The sequence below is a fragment of the Trichomycterus rosablanca genome, chromosome 15 (assembly GCF_030014385.1).
Source record: "Trichomycterus rosablanca isolate fTriRos1 chromosome 15, fTriRos1.hap1, whole genome shotgun sequence".
Taxonomy (NCBI): domain Eukaryota; kingdom Metazoa; phylum Chordata; class Actinopteri; order Siluriformes; family Trichomycteridae; genus Trichomycterus; species Trichomycterus rosablanca.
In genome coordinates this window covers 14,873,129-14,889,471 of record NC_086002.1, presented here as the reverse complement: position 1 = coordinate 14,889,471, position 16,343 = coordinate 14,873,129, and the positions used below count along the sequence as shown (strand labels likewise).

At 42.5% G+C, this 16,343-nt stretch overlaps 1 protein-coding gene across 1 annotated transcript; it reads left to right on the top strand.

Moving 5' to 3' along the window:
- The first annotated feature begins 1,402 nt into the window (after window positions 1-1,402).
- Window positions 1,403-12,565, top strand: pmm2 (phosphomannomutase 2). The gene is made up of 8 exons (XM_063009798.1): window positions 1,403-1,573; window positions 4,332-4,443; window positions 6,294-6,370; window positions 6,465-6,556; window positions 9,794-9,893; window positions 10,806-10,881; window positions 10,957-11,072; window positions 11,309-12,565. Exons 1-8 carry the CDS (start codon window positions 1,499-1,501, stop codon window positions 11,411-11,413), a joined length of 753 nt encoding a protein of 250 aa, XP_062865868.1. The 5' UTR covers window positions 1,403-1,498; the 3' UTR covers window positions 11,414-12,565.
- Window positions 12,566-16,343: the final 3,778 nt, after the last annotated feature.

The window sequence follows — 16,343 nt, the reverse complement described above, 5'->3', positions numbered from 1 at the left end:
AAGTATTTGGACTTTCTATTCCAAAACCATGAGCATTGATATGGAGTATTTGTGACGTTCCTCTACAAATGACTCCAATCCGGATCAGTTTTTTTTCTTTGCCAGATCTGTTTTACAGTCAGTGCTGTTTTGTGGATCCAGTCTACATCCAGTCTGGGTCTGGTCATTATCGGCATCACTTTGGACAAAGTTGTGATTAAACAAAAATCTGTTCCTTAACTGTTGCTGAAAAGATGGATGCTTTGAGTAAACAGTTAGTAATTAGTGTGGTTAAAACATCTGACCTCAATAATTAAGAAAGGTATCCACAAAATATTGACCATATAGCGTATGCAGAGAATCAACATCACCACTCCTGTTCCAAAATTAGCAACTTAAAGCTTGACTGAAGATTATTGATTATCACATGGACAAAAAGCAGGAGCAGTAATTTTTGTTTATATGGATACTAAGAAGTCACCAGCTTGTATCATTACAAGATTTACAATATATAAAAAAGAAATTAAACGCAGACAAAGAACAGTTGCAGACATCACCAAGGACTCACTGAACAAACACAGATGGCAAAATAGATACTAGCTAAAAAATCCAGGTAACAATGACGGTTATGACGGTAGCTGATCATAGCTGTTCTTAGTACGTTAAGATGTATTCATACTAGTCAAAGCTGGTCCTGCTGGTCAAACAGGTTATGTATCTGGGTTAAATTAAGAATCTCAGTTCAGTTGCATGTTTTGGGAGATATTAGGGAAACTAAGGTACCTGGAGAAAACATAAACATGGCAAAAACATAAAACCTGCCAAATATCGAACCCAGGTCCTCGGGACCCATGTTACTGAGCCACCCCATTATGTGGTGTGTGTTTTATGTACAGTACTACTGTGTATTGTTGTTTATTATTATTGTGGAAATATACTTGTATTCATAACAAAAAAGACAATTTAAGACATTAGAAAGATTAGGTAAGGGGGGGTTTGGGAGGTCTGGCACGGATGAATTCTATTTACATGATTTCTTATGGGAAAAATAGGTTTAACTAAGGAACATTCTGACTTAAGAACAGCCCTTTGGAACCAAGTCAAGGGTCTACTGTACTGTGAATGCGTAGGCTGTGTCCGAAGTCGCGTACTAACCTCTTTTTGATTTGGTTTAGGCATACTATTTAGTAAGGTAGTATGCGGATTGGGACGCAGCCATAAACCGATTGAACGAGTCCTTTAAAGCTTTCCCTTTTCTGTAGCACAGCAGTAGGCCGAATACCAAATGAATCAAATCTGAATTTCAAGTGCACTACGTAAAGTGTTCGAGCCGTTTTTTGACCGACATATAGGGCGAATATGTAGGAAGCAAGGTGTGGTTTGAGATTTAATCGTAATGTCGTTGCAATTCGGTTGACGTGTCTTTCCTGCATGGTTTCGTCCTTCCCAGTTGCTCTTCAGATTTGGAAATAATTAGTAAATAATTATTATAAATAAATATATACATTTTAAATTAAAGATGAATAATTCGGGTGTGGACACCACAACACTTTGTCTGTTTGATGTGGACGGAACTTTAACAGCAGCTCGCCAAGTAAGTGTGTTTTGTGTTATAGCTGAACATATGAACTACAATTAACATTTAAAAAATAAAAAGTATTTTTTCGACTTCATTTGTTACGTTAAATTTGATATTTTGCGGATCAATTTGAAACAACATTTTATTTTCGTTCGTGAAACCGCTTTACAAATGGTGCGTTCAAGTACCACAGATATTTACACATTAAATCGTTTTCGAACCTTCGTTTCTGTATTAATTAATAAATTAATGAGTAATGAACTTTTCTAGTTTTGCCTTGATAACAGTGTGGAGGTTAATCAATGATCACGCCCACAAATAGTTAAAGTCAGAGGAATGTTAATGTTTTCAGAGGCGAATGATTGAAACAAATACTTTATACATGAATTAAAATACAACAATTAAAATCACGCATCAAGCTTTGTTATTTACAACTATATGGTACGTACATTTATTGATTATTTTATAACTTACCTACAGTACGTATGATGTTTGCAGGTATACAATTACTGACTGTAATTGTTGCTTAGTTTGTCACCTTATGTATCCAGTCAACCAATCAAAAGGAACCCCAGGGAGCCCACTGACCAGATTTAATTTTTAAATCGCCCCCAACTATGCTATCAGCCGGTCCGGCACCGCCATACTGACATGATTGGCTATGTTTAAGGCAGGGATGGGTGAGGTCCCCCCTGATAAATTGGCATCCTGTCTGGAGTGTGTTGATCCATTGCGCCCAGTGATTCCAGGTAAGCTGAACCCACCGAGACCCTGACCAGAATAGAGTGGTGGTAAAAAATGGAAAAAATTCTCAGCACTGCATTGACATTAACATGGTATTTACAACAGAGTGTGTGTTGTACGAGTATTGTTGGGATTTTTAAATACTGTTCACACTAACTGGCCTCTTAATCATACTATTATGAAAACAGCTTCTCTGTGCCCATATAAATAAAACTAATTTAAATTCACCTAATAAAAGAACATGGAACAGTGGTTTATTTGCAAGGTTGCGAAAACAGTTTTAAGATTTTCCTTTATTCTCCTGGTATTTGCTAAATTCATATTGGTCTATCTTGGTGGTTTATTCACATGCAGTTTTTTGTAATGTATTTTAATTTAAAACCATAAAGCGGGCAGCACGGTGGCTAAGTGGGTAGCACTGTCGCCTCACAGCAAGAAGGTCCTGGGTTCGATCCCCAGATGGGGCGGTCTGGGTCCTTTCTGTGTGGAGTTTGCATGTTCTCCCCGTGTCTGTGTGGGTTTCCTCCGACAGTCCAAAGACGTGCAAGTGAGGTGAATTGGAGACTCTAAATTGTCCAAGACTGTGTTCAATATAACCTTGTAAACTGATGAACCTTGTGTAATGAATAACTACCGTTCCTGTCATGAATGTAACCAAAGTGTAAAACATAACGCTAAAATCCTAATAAACAAACAAACAATACAACCATGAAGCTCTGCAGAGTCATGCTTTGAATACATAGGAAGCAAAATAATAACATGGCTTGTTAATCTAATGGTAGATCAAATCATATTAAAGAGCTACAAAGACACGACAAGCGATACATGGATGAGGAAACTTGCTATCTAAAATGCAAACCTGGTCTACAAATTTCACAGATGACAAGTCGCCGTGCTGTATTTTTTCCTCACAACATCATGCTAGATTAAAGGTTGAATAAAAGGGTTCAGGGTTTTTGTGAAGCACTGAGAATCAATTTCTCTTTGTTGTGTCTGTACTTCACTTCTATCAATGTCATATAAACAATTTGTCTCATTGGCGGTGCTTTGAAATGGTCAGCAGCAAACTGAGTCAAAGATCAGTCAGAATGAACTTTGAGCGCAGCAGCAGGCAGTAAAAACTGAGCATCAAAACAGTGAATGTGCACGTGTGCACTATGCTCAGTAGTGGAAATCTGCAGACGCTCCTTAGGAAACAATGGCACAACAAGTGCAAAGCGGTTTTACAGCATATCATGCATGCTGTGTTTTCAAAGAGTGCATCCTAAAACTGCATTTTCTCCCCTTTTTCTCCCTTTTAGCGCGTCCAATTGCCCGATTGCATCATGCTTCCTCTCCACCAATGCCGATCCCTGCTCTGATTGAGGAGAACGAAGCTAACCCACGCCCCCTCCGACACGTGGGCAGCATGCCGTATGCATCTTATCACCTGCACTTTGAAGAGTGCAGTGCAGCTCAGAGTTGTGTACGGAGAGACACACCCTGAGAGCACACTTTTCTCATCTCTGTGCAGGCGCCATCAGTCAGCCAGCAGAGGTCGTAATTGCACCAGTCATGACCGAGAGAGACCCCATCCGGCTTAGTCCCGCCCATATCTGAACAACAGGCCAATCGATGTTCATGTGGCCGCTCAGCCTAGCCGGCAGGCACAGCTGAGATTCGATACGATGTATTCGAGATCCCAGCTCTGGTTCCAGCGTGTGTTTTTACCGCTGTGCCACCTGAGCGGCCGACTGCTTTATCTTTTTAACGCTGTTTGGGCAGCACGGTGGCTTGGTGGGTAGCACTGTCGCCTCACAGCAAAAAGGTCCTGGGTTTGATTCCCAGATGGAGCGATTCTGGTCCTTTCTGTGTGGGTTTCCTCCGGGAGCTCCGGTTTCCTTCCACAGTCTAAACACATGCATTTATTAACAAATAAATAATACAGTGCTTAACAGCCTGTGTGTCAACTCCAGGGCTCATCAGATTTAACACGTTAACAGTCTGAGAGTTACTTTAACGTTACACTTTTTGTGTGTTTGTTTCTTAGAAAGCCACTCCACACATGCTAGAGTTCCTGAACAAGCTAAGACAGAAGGTCCGGGTTGGAGTCGTCGGGGGCTCAGACTTGACCAAGATCAAAGAGCAGCTGGGTGACGATGGTGAGAAACTTCAACAACAATTTGCCATATGCAACACACATCTGTATCACTGTGGACACCTCATATCAAGGCTCTGTTTGCCATCAGCCTTCCAACTCATCCCAAAGGTGCAGTATTGGGTTGAGGCGTGGGATCTGCCCGGGCACAGTAAGGACTGTGCTTTGTACCAGGGTCTTCCCTAAAATGTTGCCGCTAACTTAAAAGCACATTTCTTAAGAACCTCGTTCTTCTGACATCCACTAAATCCATATTGGTCCATCAGACTGCCAGATAGTAAAGTGTAACTCCAGGTCATGCTCCAGAGTCCAATAGCTCTGATGATTTCTCTACACCTCTAACCATCTATTTGAATTGACTTCAGTGATCCCAAGCTAGTTGCTTCGTAAAGCAGTCTGGAATTCAGTGTACTAATGCTGAGCTGTTGTTGCTCTTAGATGTTTCCACTTTATTGTAACTGCACCTAAAGTTGGCTAGAGCAGGACAAATATGATGGTGTCCTATTAAAAGTAACATCTCAGTTTCTATAAACGTATATAACCTACACTATATTGCCAAAAGTATTCGCTCGTCTGCCTTCACACGCATATGAACTTGAGTGACTCCCATTCTTAATCCACAGGGTTTAATATGATGTTGGCCCACCCTTTGCAGCTATAACAGCTTCAGCTCTTCTGGGAAGGCTTTCCACAAGGTTTAGGAGTGTGTTTATGGAAATCTTTGACCATTCTTCCAGAAGCGCATTTGTGAGGTCAGACACTGATGTTGGACGAGAAGGCCTGGCTCGCAGTCTCCGCTCTAATTCATCCCAAAGTTGTTCTATCGGGTTGCGGTCAGGACTCTGTGCAGACCAGTCAAGTTCTTCCACACCAAACTCACTCATCCATTTCTTTATGGACGTTGCTTTGTGCACTGGTGCGCAGTCATGTTGGAACAGGAAGGGGCCATCCCCAAACTGTTCCCACAAAGTTGGGAGCATGAAATTGTCCAAAATCTCTTGGTATGCTGAAGCATTAAGAGTTCCTTTCACTGGAACTAAGGGGCCGAGCCCAACTCCTGAAAAACAACCCCACACCATAATCCCCCCTCCACCAAACTTTACACTTGGCACAATGCAGTCAGACAAGTACCGTTCTCCTGGCAACCGCCAAACCCAGACTCGTCCATCAGTTTGCCAGACGGAGCCAGCTTGGTGATGTTAGGCCTGGATGTAGCTGCTCGGCCATGTAAACCCATTCCATCAAGCTCTCTACACACTGTTCTTGAGCTAACCTGAAGGCCACATGAAGTTTGGAGGTCTGTAGTGATTGACTCTGTAGAAGGTTGGCGACCTCTGCGCACTATGCGCCTCAGCATCCGCTGACCCCACTCTGTCATTTTACGTGGCTACCACTTCGTGGCTGAGTTGCTGTCGTTCCCAATCACTTCCTCTTTGTTATAATACCACTGACAGTTGACTGTGGAATATTTAGTAGTGAGGAAATTTCACGACTGGACTTGTTGCACAGGTGGCATCCTATCACGGTACCACACTGGAATTCACTGAGCTCCTGAGAGTGACCCATTCTTTCACTAATGTTTGTAGAAGCAGTCTGCATGCCTAGGTGCTTGGTTTTATACACCTGTGGCCATGGAAGTGATTTGAACACCTGAATTCAATGATTTGAATGGGTGAGCGAATACTTTTGGCAATATAGTGTATATAATCCACACAAATTCATTTGGTACAAGTGGTGTCCACATAATTTTGGCCATATTACGATATTTTTGACACATTAGTATAACATTCAGTATTAAATGAGCTGCATGACTGATGCCTGACACAGCTTCCCTTCTATTGTTATTTGTTGCAGTGACTAAACAAGTGGACTATGTTTTCGCCGAGAACGGTTTGGTTGCCTACAGATTTGGGCAGCTACATTCTGTGCAGGTGATGATCACTTTTGATTACAATCACATGCAAAGCTCCAGGCTTGACACCTTCTGATGTGTATTGCTTACATTACTTGTGTTTTCATAACCAGAGTATTCAAGCCTATCTAGGGGAGGAGATTTTACAGGACTTCATCAACTTCTGTTTAGACTACATGGCAAAGATCAAACTGCCCAAAAAGAGGTGAGTGATCTTTAAAAATGCACCACACAGGACCTGTGACATCATTATAAAACAAGTTCATTTATTCAACATGGCTGTTGTATTTAAATGTAACTTGTTGACTAACTGGGATGACATACTTCTTTACACAAACCAGGTGTAAATTTTAAATAAATGACATATCCAAAAATCGAGAGTTCTAGATACAGTGGGGTCAAAAAGTATTTAGTCAGCCACTGATTGTGCAAGTTCTCCTACTTAGAAAGATGAGAGAGGTCTGTAACTTTCATCATAGGTACACTTCAACTATGAGAGACAAAATGAGAAAAAAAAATCCAGGAAATCACATTGTAGGATTTTTAAAGAATTTATTTGTAAATTATGGTGGAAAATAAGTATTTGGTCAATAACAAACAAGCAAGATTTCTGGCTCTCACAGACCTGTAACTTCTTCTTTAAGAAGCTCTTCTGTCCTCCACTCGTTACCTGTATTAATGGCACCTGTTTGACATCTTTATCTGTATAAAAGACACCTGTCCACAGCCTCAAACAGTCAGACTCCAAACTCAACCATGGCCAAGACCAAAGAGCTGTCGAAGGACACCAGGAAGAAAATTGTAGACCTGCACCAGGCTGGGAAGAGTGAATCTACAATAGGCAAGCAGGTTGGTGTGAATAAACCAACTGTGGGAGCAATTGTAAGAAAATGGAAGACATACAAGACCAATGATAATCTCCCTTGGGGTCAAGATCTCATCCCGTAGGGTCAAAATAATCATGAGAACGGTGAGCAAAAATCCCAGAACTACACGGAGGGACCTGATGAATGACCTGCAGAGAGCTGGGACCAAAGTAACAAAGGCTACCATCAGTAACACACTACGTCGAGAGGGACTCAAATCCTGCAGTGCCAGGCGTGTCCCCCTGCTTAAGCCAGTACATGTCCAGGCCCGTCTGAAGTTTGCCAGAGAGCTTATGAATGATCCAGAAGAGGATTGGGAGAATATCACGTGGTCAGATGAAACCAAAATGGAACTTTTTGGTAAAAACTCAACTCGGCGTGTTTGGAGGAAGAAGAATGCTGAGTAAACACCATACCTACTGTGAAGCATGGGGGTGGAAACATCATGCTTTGGGGCTGTTTTTCTGCAAAGGGGACAGGACGACTGATCCGTGTTAAGGGAAGAATGAACGGGGCCATGTATCGTGAGATTTTAAGCCAAAACCTCCTTCCATCAGTGAGAGCATTGAAGATGGAACGTGGCTGGGTCTTCCAGCATGACAATGATCCCAAACACACCGCTCGGGCAACGAAGGAGTGGCTCCGTAAAAAGCATTTCAAGGTCCTGGAGTGGCCTAGCCAGTCTCCAGACCTCAACCCCATAGAAAATTTGTGGAGTCCGTGTTGCCCAGCGACAGCCCCAAAACATCACTGCTCTAGAGGAGATCTACATGGAGGAATGGGCCAAAATACCAGCTACAGTGTGTGCAAACCTGGTGAAGACTTACAGGAAACGTTTGACCTCTGTCATTGCCAACAAAGGTTATGTTACAAAGTATTGAGTTGAACTTTTGTTATTGACCAAATACTTATTTTCCACCATAATTTACAAATAAATTCTTTAAAAATCCTACAATGTGATTTCCTGGATTTTTTTTTCTCATTTTGTCTCTCATAGTTGAAGTGTACCTATGATGAAAATTACAGACCTCTCTCATCTTTCTAAGTAGGAGAACCTGTACAATCAGTGGCTGACTAAATACTTTTTGGCCCCACTGTACATCGTATCGAAACTCAGCTCTGCCTTTCCGACTGGGTTGGGCGGCAGTATAGTAGAGTCGAAGCATAGGTCCTCATAACTGGTGCCACTGCGGCCCCTGCTGGTTGACTGACGGCGCCTGCACAGGGCTGAGGAATAACATTGAGGGGGGTGTGACCCTCCGTGCGCAGTGTCTCTCGGTGTATGAACTCGGCTCGTGCATGTGAAAAATGCAGGCTGTACTGATTGCGTGCCAGAGGGGGCGCAAGTCAGTTGAGTGGCGTCCTCAGCGGCAAAAGGGTCGAATCAGTATAGGGGACACAATCAGGGTAATTGGACACGACTAGAATAGGGATAAAAAATTCAGAAAGGGGCAAATACTTTTTCACAGCACTGTATGTACCAGTTTATATTCTTCACAGGTACAGTTGTCTTCCTCTGAAAAACCTATGCAGAATTCCCTGTAGGACATGCAAATCCACATCTTTACCAGCAGAAAGCACTACATTTATTCTGGTTTATACTGGTCAGGGCTGCAGGGATCACTGGGCGCGATGCAGTAACACACCCTGACCAGGACACCAATCCACCCCCATTAGACATAGCCAGTTATGTCTGTATGTACATTTGCCAATTCAGCCCTGGATCTCAGCAGTACTGGGACTAGCACAGTGTACTGCTGCACCACCCAAGTGCCCCACTAGACATTTATTTTGTACTCAATAGGTCTGGACTGGTCTGCTGGTTAAGCTGAGAAATTACAGTTTCATCCATCCGTTCATTCATTTCCAGTAACCACTTCCTCTTGATCAGGGTCAACAGTGGGTCTGGTGCCAAGGTCCCAATTAAAGAAATCTTACCTTCAATTACTTATAGACTCCACTCCAAATTAAATGCGGGCCACTGCTTTCGGATTTGGATGTGTATTTCGGATCACTGTCCAAATAGAAGACCCAAGCATGATCCAGATGCAGCCAGATTTGCATTTAGTATCTCCTGGTACTTTATGTACTTTATGAGCCCATGATTCCATGCATCCTAACAAGGTTGTCCTGGACTTTGAGGAAAAAACATCAAAACATGACAGTTTCTTAATAGTTATTATTAGGTTATTTATTGTATTACTGTCTTACCACTGTGCTCAACCCACCTGAAGGGTTTCTGTTTGTTGACAGAAAGTGTTTTTTTTTTATATAGAAACCAGTCCCAGTCTCCTGTTGCAAATTCCAGACACATTGTGGTTATAAGAAAGCAAATGCTGGTGTTTTCTAGTTGTACATTTTAAAACTCCTCAATCACAAAAAACTGTTACCATTGAGAAGAAAATCCACTTTAATCCTCACACAGCTGTAGTCATTTTCAATTTCTTTATTAGTTCCATAGCAGTGAAAACATTCTCAGCTCTTTTAACCAATATTGCCAATAATTTTGAAGCTGACTGTACTGGTCCAATGTGCATCATGTAAATTCTTCTTGCTTTCTCACATTCGCATCTTAGGGGCACGTTTATTGAGTTTCGGAATGGAATGCTAAACATTTCTCCCATTGGTCGAAGCTGCAGCCAGGAGGAGCGAATTGAATTTTTTGAGCTTGACAAGGTAAGTCTTAAACACAAACCAGACCCACTCATTCACTCACTTTCTTTACCGCTTATCCAATCAGGGTCGGGGGGACGGGGGGGCGCAAGGCACACAGTAACACCCTGGATGGGGTACCAGTGCATCACAGGGCAGACACACATATACACACACATACACACACCCTACCTATTTACCTATAGGGCAATTTAGTGTCTTTAATTAACCTGACTGCATGTTTTTGGACTGTGGGAGCTCCCGAAGGAAACCCACGCAGACACCCAGGACCTTCTTGCTGTGGGGAGACAGTGCTACCCATTTAGCCACCGTGCCGCCCGGAATCAAACCAGACTATCCAATTAGTAGGTTCAGCCTCACCAGTTGTCAACAGGATGACTGCTTGGTCTGGAGAAACTTCAGGAGCCTTCACAGAGCTAAATAAAATAAAAAAATTTGCAATGTATTGGAATGTCAGGTCTTTTCGATTCATATCATAGCCTGACTGCTCAGGTGCTACAGTGGTCTATCTGGGTTTGAATCTCAGCTGTGCTTCCAGCAGGCCGGGTGTCTACACAGATTTAACAGATAATAAATGTATGTCTGTGGGGGTAGCTGAATTCCTGCAATGGATCACCGCTCTGTCCAGGATATGTCTGCTTTGTGCCTATTGTTTCCTGGTGGAACCAGACCCGCCGTGACCCTGACCAGGTTAAAGACAGTTGATTAAAATGAAATGAAACAAATAAATCAATGCTTGACCTCACAAACGCTCTTTTTACTGAATGGGTACAAGTATTCTGAAGAATGGGATCTCCAACAAGCTAATGGTTGGGTGTCCACACACTTTTGCCAATATAGCTTACATCTGGAGGTTGAATGATGGTTAGAAATGTAGCAAACCCTGAAGGTATTGTGTGTGTAACTACATTTCAGACAGAGAAGATCCGAGAGAAGTTCGTGGCTGTTCTGAAAGAGAAGTTTGGTCAAAAAGGATTGGCGTTCTCTATTGGTAATGGCTTAAAGGCTCTGTGGTTTCTTGCTTGATGATGCATTTTATCACTGACATGTCACGTGTGCACTGTAGGAGGGCAGATCAGCTTTGACGTCTTCCCAGAAGGCTGGGATAAGCGGTACTGTCTGGGCATCGTAGAAAAGGACACCTACAAAACCATCCATTTCTTTGGGGACAAAATCCAAATAGTAAGTACATCCCAGCATTTTTTAATGTGGTTGTGACTAAGCCTTTACGTTCCTCCACACCACACCAACTTATCAAAGCGTGTCTTATAGAGCCAGCACTATTATGGTAGAACAGGAACGCATGGTGCTAATTAAGAGGCGTGTCTACATACTTTTGGCAAGAAACATTTCCTCTTCTGATAATTATTGTGCATGTAATCACACTTAATCCCCCATTCTCTTTCCTTCTCGCTCAGGGAGGAAACGATTACGAGATCTACACTGACCCCCGGACGATCGGACACGAGGTCAAATCACCCGACGACACGCAGCGGATCTGTCAGGAACTTTTCTTCTCCTGAGTGACCTCGTTCCTCCTTGGAGCCTGTAGGACTTGATATAACGTTACTGAAATGCCTGAGTGTTGTTGTTGTTGTTTTTTTACCACTAATTATGCAATGAATGAACTCAACAGTATACATGAAGGATTCAGAGCATCCTTTCTTGGACATGCCTTGTTCCACTGGTTGTGTGCACTGTAAATTGTTTGGGACCCTGTAGCATTCAATAACAAACCAGATTTCTCTTAGCATGCCAAATTTGCCCAGTGACGACTATGAATGTCCTTTTAAAACAGTAAAAAACTCTAATTGGACTTATACTAACTGACCATAAACTATTATGACAATTCATTAAAAAAACATGTGCATTAATGTGCTGGACTGGCACCATCAAGTGTTCCAGAATTTGTGTAGTAGTAATAGAATAGTGACCAAAAGTATGTGGACACCACATTTTAGAACTATAGTGCATATAATATGCAGTTGGTACGTTATTATAGGCAGTGGTCGCTCCCCCGTTAATTTACAGGCACTTCTCTTCTCGGTAGGCCACGACCATTTGTGAGCTTTTATTGGACAGCAAGGCCTGGTTTGCACATGTCTTACTCATTTAAATATGCAGTATTGATCTCGCTTTGTGCTCATGGCCACAGTCATGCTAGAACAGGAAAGCGTCTTGATTTTATACATCTATTAGCAATTGATGAGGCTGAAAAAAAGTATTATGAGGGTGTCCACATACTTTTAGAGCTTAAAAACTACTAGGGAATAGGGTTTTCATTAATATTGACCTTACACATGCCTGATTGGACTAATGGCATCTTACTCAAGTTGTGTGTTGTACAGAATCAGAACATATTACAATACTAAAAATACAATTAAATATGCACTAGAAGGTCTAAAATTAGACGTCCAGAACAAAAGGTATTTATTGCACTGCAGATTGAAGTTGATTTTTATGATTGTGTTGTGACTGGGAAAATGTGGTTGCCAGTATAATGGGATATTTTATCAGATTGTCAATTTTGGAACATAAGCAGATTGTAATCATCATTTTAGCAAATAGTTAGAGATAAGTTTGTGGGTGTGGGGCTAAATGTACGAAAAATTTAATGAAATGGTGCTTGCTGGGAAAAGTATATGTAAATTAAAACATGATGCTGTGTTTCTAAATGTCCGAACATTTATGATTTTATATATACAGTGTACACACACGCACATACAGTGTATCACAAAAGTGAGTACACCCCTCACATTTCTGCAAATATTTCATTATATCTTTTCATGGGACAACACTATATACATGACACTTGGATATAACTTAGAGTAGTCAGTGTACAGCTTGTATAGCAGTGTAGATTTACTGTCTTCTGAAAATAACTCAACACACAGCCATTAATGTCTAAATGGCTGGCAACATAAGTGAGTACACCCCACAGTGAACATGTCCAAATTGTGCCCAAAGTGTCAATATTTTGTGTGACCACCATTATTATCCAGCACTGCCTTAACCCTCCTGGGCATGGAATTCACCAGAGCTGCACAGGTTGCTACTGGAATCCTCTTCCACTCCTCCATGATGACATCACGGAGCTGGTGGATGTTAGACACCTTGAACTCCTCCACCTTCCACTTGAGGATGCGCCACAGGTGCTCAATTGGGTTTAGTCCATCACCTTTACCTTCAGCTTCCTCAGCAAGGCAGTTGTCATCTTGGAGGTTGTGTTTGGGGTAATTTTCCTGTTGGAAAACTGCCATGAGGCCCAGTTTTCGAAGGGAGGGGATCATGCTCTGTTTCAGAATGTCACAGTACATGTTGGAATTCATGTTTCCCTCATTGAACCGCAGCTCCCCAGTGCCAGCAACACTCATGCAGCCCAAGACCATGATGCTACCATCACCATGCTTGACTGTAGGCAAGATACAGTTGTCTTGGTACTTCTCACCAGGGCGCCGCCACACATGCTGGACACCATCTGAGCCAAACAAGTTTATCTTGGTCTCGTCAGACCACAGGGCATTCCAGTAATCCATGTTCTTGGACTGCTTGTCTTCAGCAAACTGTTTGCGGGCTTTCTTGTGCGTCAGCTTCCTTCTGGGATGACGACCATGCAGACCGAGTTGATGCAGTGTGCGGCGTATGGTCTGAGCACTGACAGGCTGACCTCCCACGTCTTCAACCTCTGCAGCAATGCTGGCATCACTCGTGTCTATTTTTTAAAGCCAACCTCTGGATATGACGCCGAACACGTGGACTCAACTTCTTTGGTCGACCCTGGCGAAGCCTGTTCCGAGTGGAACCTGTCCTGTAAAACCGCTGTATGACCTTGGCCACCATGCTGTAGCTCAGTTTCAGGGTGTTAGCAATCTTCTTATAGCCCAGGCCATCTTTGTGGAGAGCAACAATTCTATTTCTCACATCCTCAGAGAGTTCTTTGCCATGAGGTGCAATGTTGAATATCCAGTGGCCAGTATGAGAGAATTGTACCCAAAACACCAAATTTAACAGCCCTGCTCCCCATTTACACCTGGGACCTTGACACATGACACCAGGGAGGGACAACGACACATTTGGGCACAATTTGGACATGTTCACTGTGGGGTGTACTCACTTATGTTGCCAGCTATTTAGACATTAATGGCTGTGTGTTGAGTTATTTTCAGAAGACAGTAAATCTACACTGCTATACAAGTTGTACACTGACTACTCTAAGTTATATCCAAGTTTCATGTCTATAGTGTTGTCCCATGAAAAGATATAATAAAATATTTGCAGAAATGTGAGGGGTGTACTCACTTTTGTGATACACTGTATATATATTTATCAGCTCCACTTTCCATATAGAAGCACTTTGTAGTTCTACAATTACTGACTGTAGTCCATCTGTTTCTCTGCATGGTTTGTTAGCCCCCTTTCATGCTGTTCTACAATGGTCAGGACCCCACAGAGTAGGTATTATTTGGGTGGTGGATCATTCTCAGCACTGCAGTGACAATGACATGGTGCTGGTATGAGTGGATAAGACACAGCAGTGCTGATGGAGTTTTTAAACACCTCACTGTCACTGCTGGACTGAGAATAGTCCACCAACCAAAAATATCCAGCCAACAGTGCCCTGTGGGCAGCGTCCTGTGACCACTGATTAAGATCTAGAAGATGACCAACTCAAACAGCAGCAATAGATGAGCGATCATCTCTGACTACATCTCCACGGTGGACCAACTAGGTAGGAGTGTCTAATAGAGTGGATAATGAGTGGACATGGTGTTTAAAAACTATCTGCTAACTAAAAATTATCCACTCATACCAGCACCATGTCATTGTCACTGCAGTGCTGAGAATGATCCACCACCCAAATAATACCTACTCTATGGTGGTCCTGACCATTGAGGAACAGGGTGAAAGCAAGTTAAAATATACTGCTCACAAAAATTAGGGGATATTTCAAAATGAATATAAAGTAATAAAAAAATAAGCATTTGATTTTTTTTATTAAACAAGAACATCAGAAAAGCAAACGATAAGTCAAAGAAAGTTGTTCAATTATGCAAATGAGATGCAAACTCAATTATCGTGATTGAGTAGCAAGTGACATATTGGTGGGGTGACCAGAATCATGTCAAACTGGACGAGAGTGCCACACATTGACTGTTCAGTAGGGTGTATGGTCACCCAAGACAGCGATGGGGCATGGACAGGATCAGATTGTTCAGCAGTTCTTGTGGGATCCTCTGCCAATTAATCCAAGGCAACTTCCAGCTCAGGAAGTGTTGTGGGAGGCATCAGACGGTTTGCCAGACGTCTACTCGGTGCATCCCAAGCATGTTCAATGGGATTCAGGTCTGGAGAACGTGAAGGCCAGTCCTTCTTTTTTATCACTTCATATTTATTTTGAAATATCCCCTATTTTTTGTGAGCAGTGTAGTATGTAGAGAAATAGATGGACTACAGTCAGTAATTGTAGAACTACAAAGTGCTTCTATATGGTAAGTGGAGCTGATAACATGGACAGTGAGTGTAGAAACAAGGAGGTGATTTTAATGTTATGGCTGATCAGTGTATATACACACATTTATATGTTCACCAGTTTTCTCTGGCTTCCCCAGAATCACTGGACACAATGCTATAAACACACCAATCATGTCTGACCGGATTTCACCCCACAATGGATTGGCATGCTGTCCAGGGTGTGATACTGCACTGCACCCAGTGATTCAATGCCTCTGTAGGTGATACTGCTCTGTGTGAACCCGTCTCTAGCTGGTGAGAAGAAATGGTGTGTTGGAGGGGCATGTTTTGGGTACAGCCGGTCAGAGCAGGGGTCTGCAGAGGAGGATATACAACTGAGTAAGTGTATGAGGCTAGATTGGGATAGATAGAGGAAAACATCTGCTTTATCCAGGTCAGAATCGCGAGTCCAGTTTCCCCTGATTCACTGGGTGCGATGCAGTAATGCAATCTGGACAGGACGGCAATTGATCCAAGGGTTGTGGCCTTCCTCCTTTCCTCAGACATAGCCAAGCATGTCTGTCAACCAGCTCCCAATCACCAACTGGCCGATAGCACTGCTGTAGATTGAACCCTGGTCCCCGGAGTCCATGGGCTTACATAATTTATTGCTGTGCCACCAGAGCACCTGGAAAATGCATTAATACAAGTAGTACAGAAAGTTTTGATACCTTACCTGAGGAAATTGGAACTTTGACCCTAGTTCTCGTTCTAACCCTACACCAAGCTGTAGCTCATTCGGGTCCTTATTTCCTGCTGACACCAGCCCAGGTTCGGAAGTGATGGGCTAGCATTTTAAACCTTCTGTGGGTCGAGCACCCTGTATGTTTCTGTTAGCAAAGGTTTTGGTTAAAACAGCTGACAAAAGGCATCTATATATTTTCGGCCATGTGTATGCATGCATGATTGGAGCATATACAGTACAAAGACAACACAAAAAAA

Coding starts and splice junctions, on each gene's coding strand:
- pmm2 (XM_063009798.1), top strand. CDS start 1,499: ATGAATAATTCGGGTGTGGACACCACAACACTTTGTCTGTTTGATGTG. Junction 1,574..4,331: donor CTTTAACAGCAGCTCGCCAA/GTAAGTGTGTTT, acceptor TTTGTTTCTTAG/AAAGCCACTCCACACATGCT. Junction 11,073..11,308: donor TTGGGGACAAAATCCAAATA/GTAAGTACATCC, acceptor CTTCTCGCTCAG/GGAGGAAACGATTACGAGAT.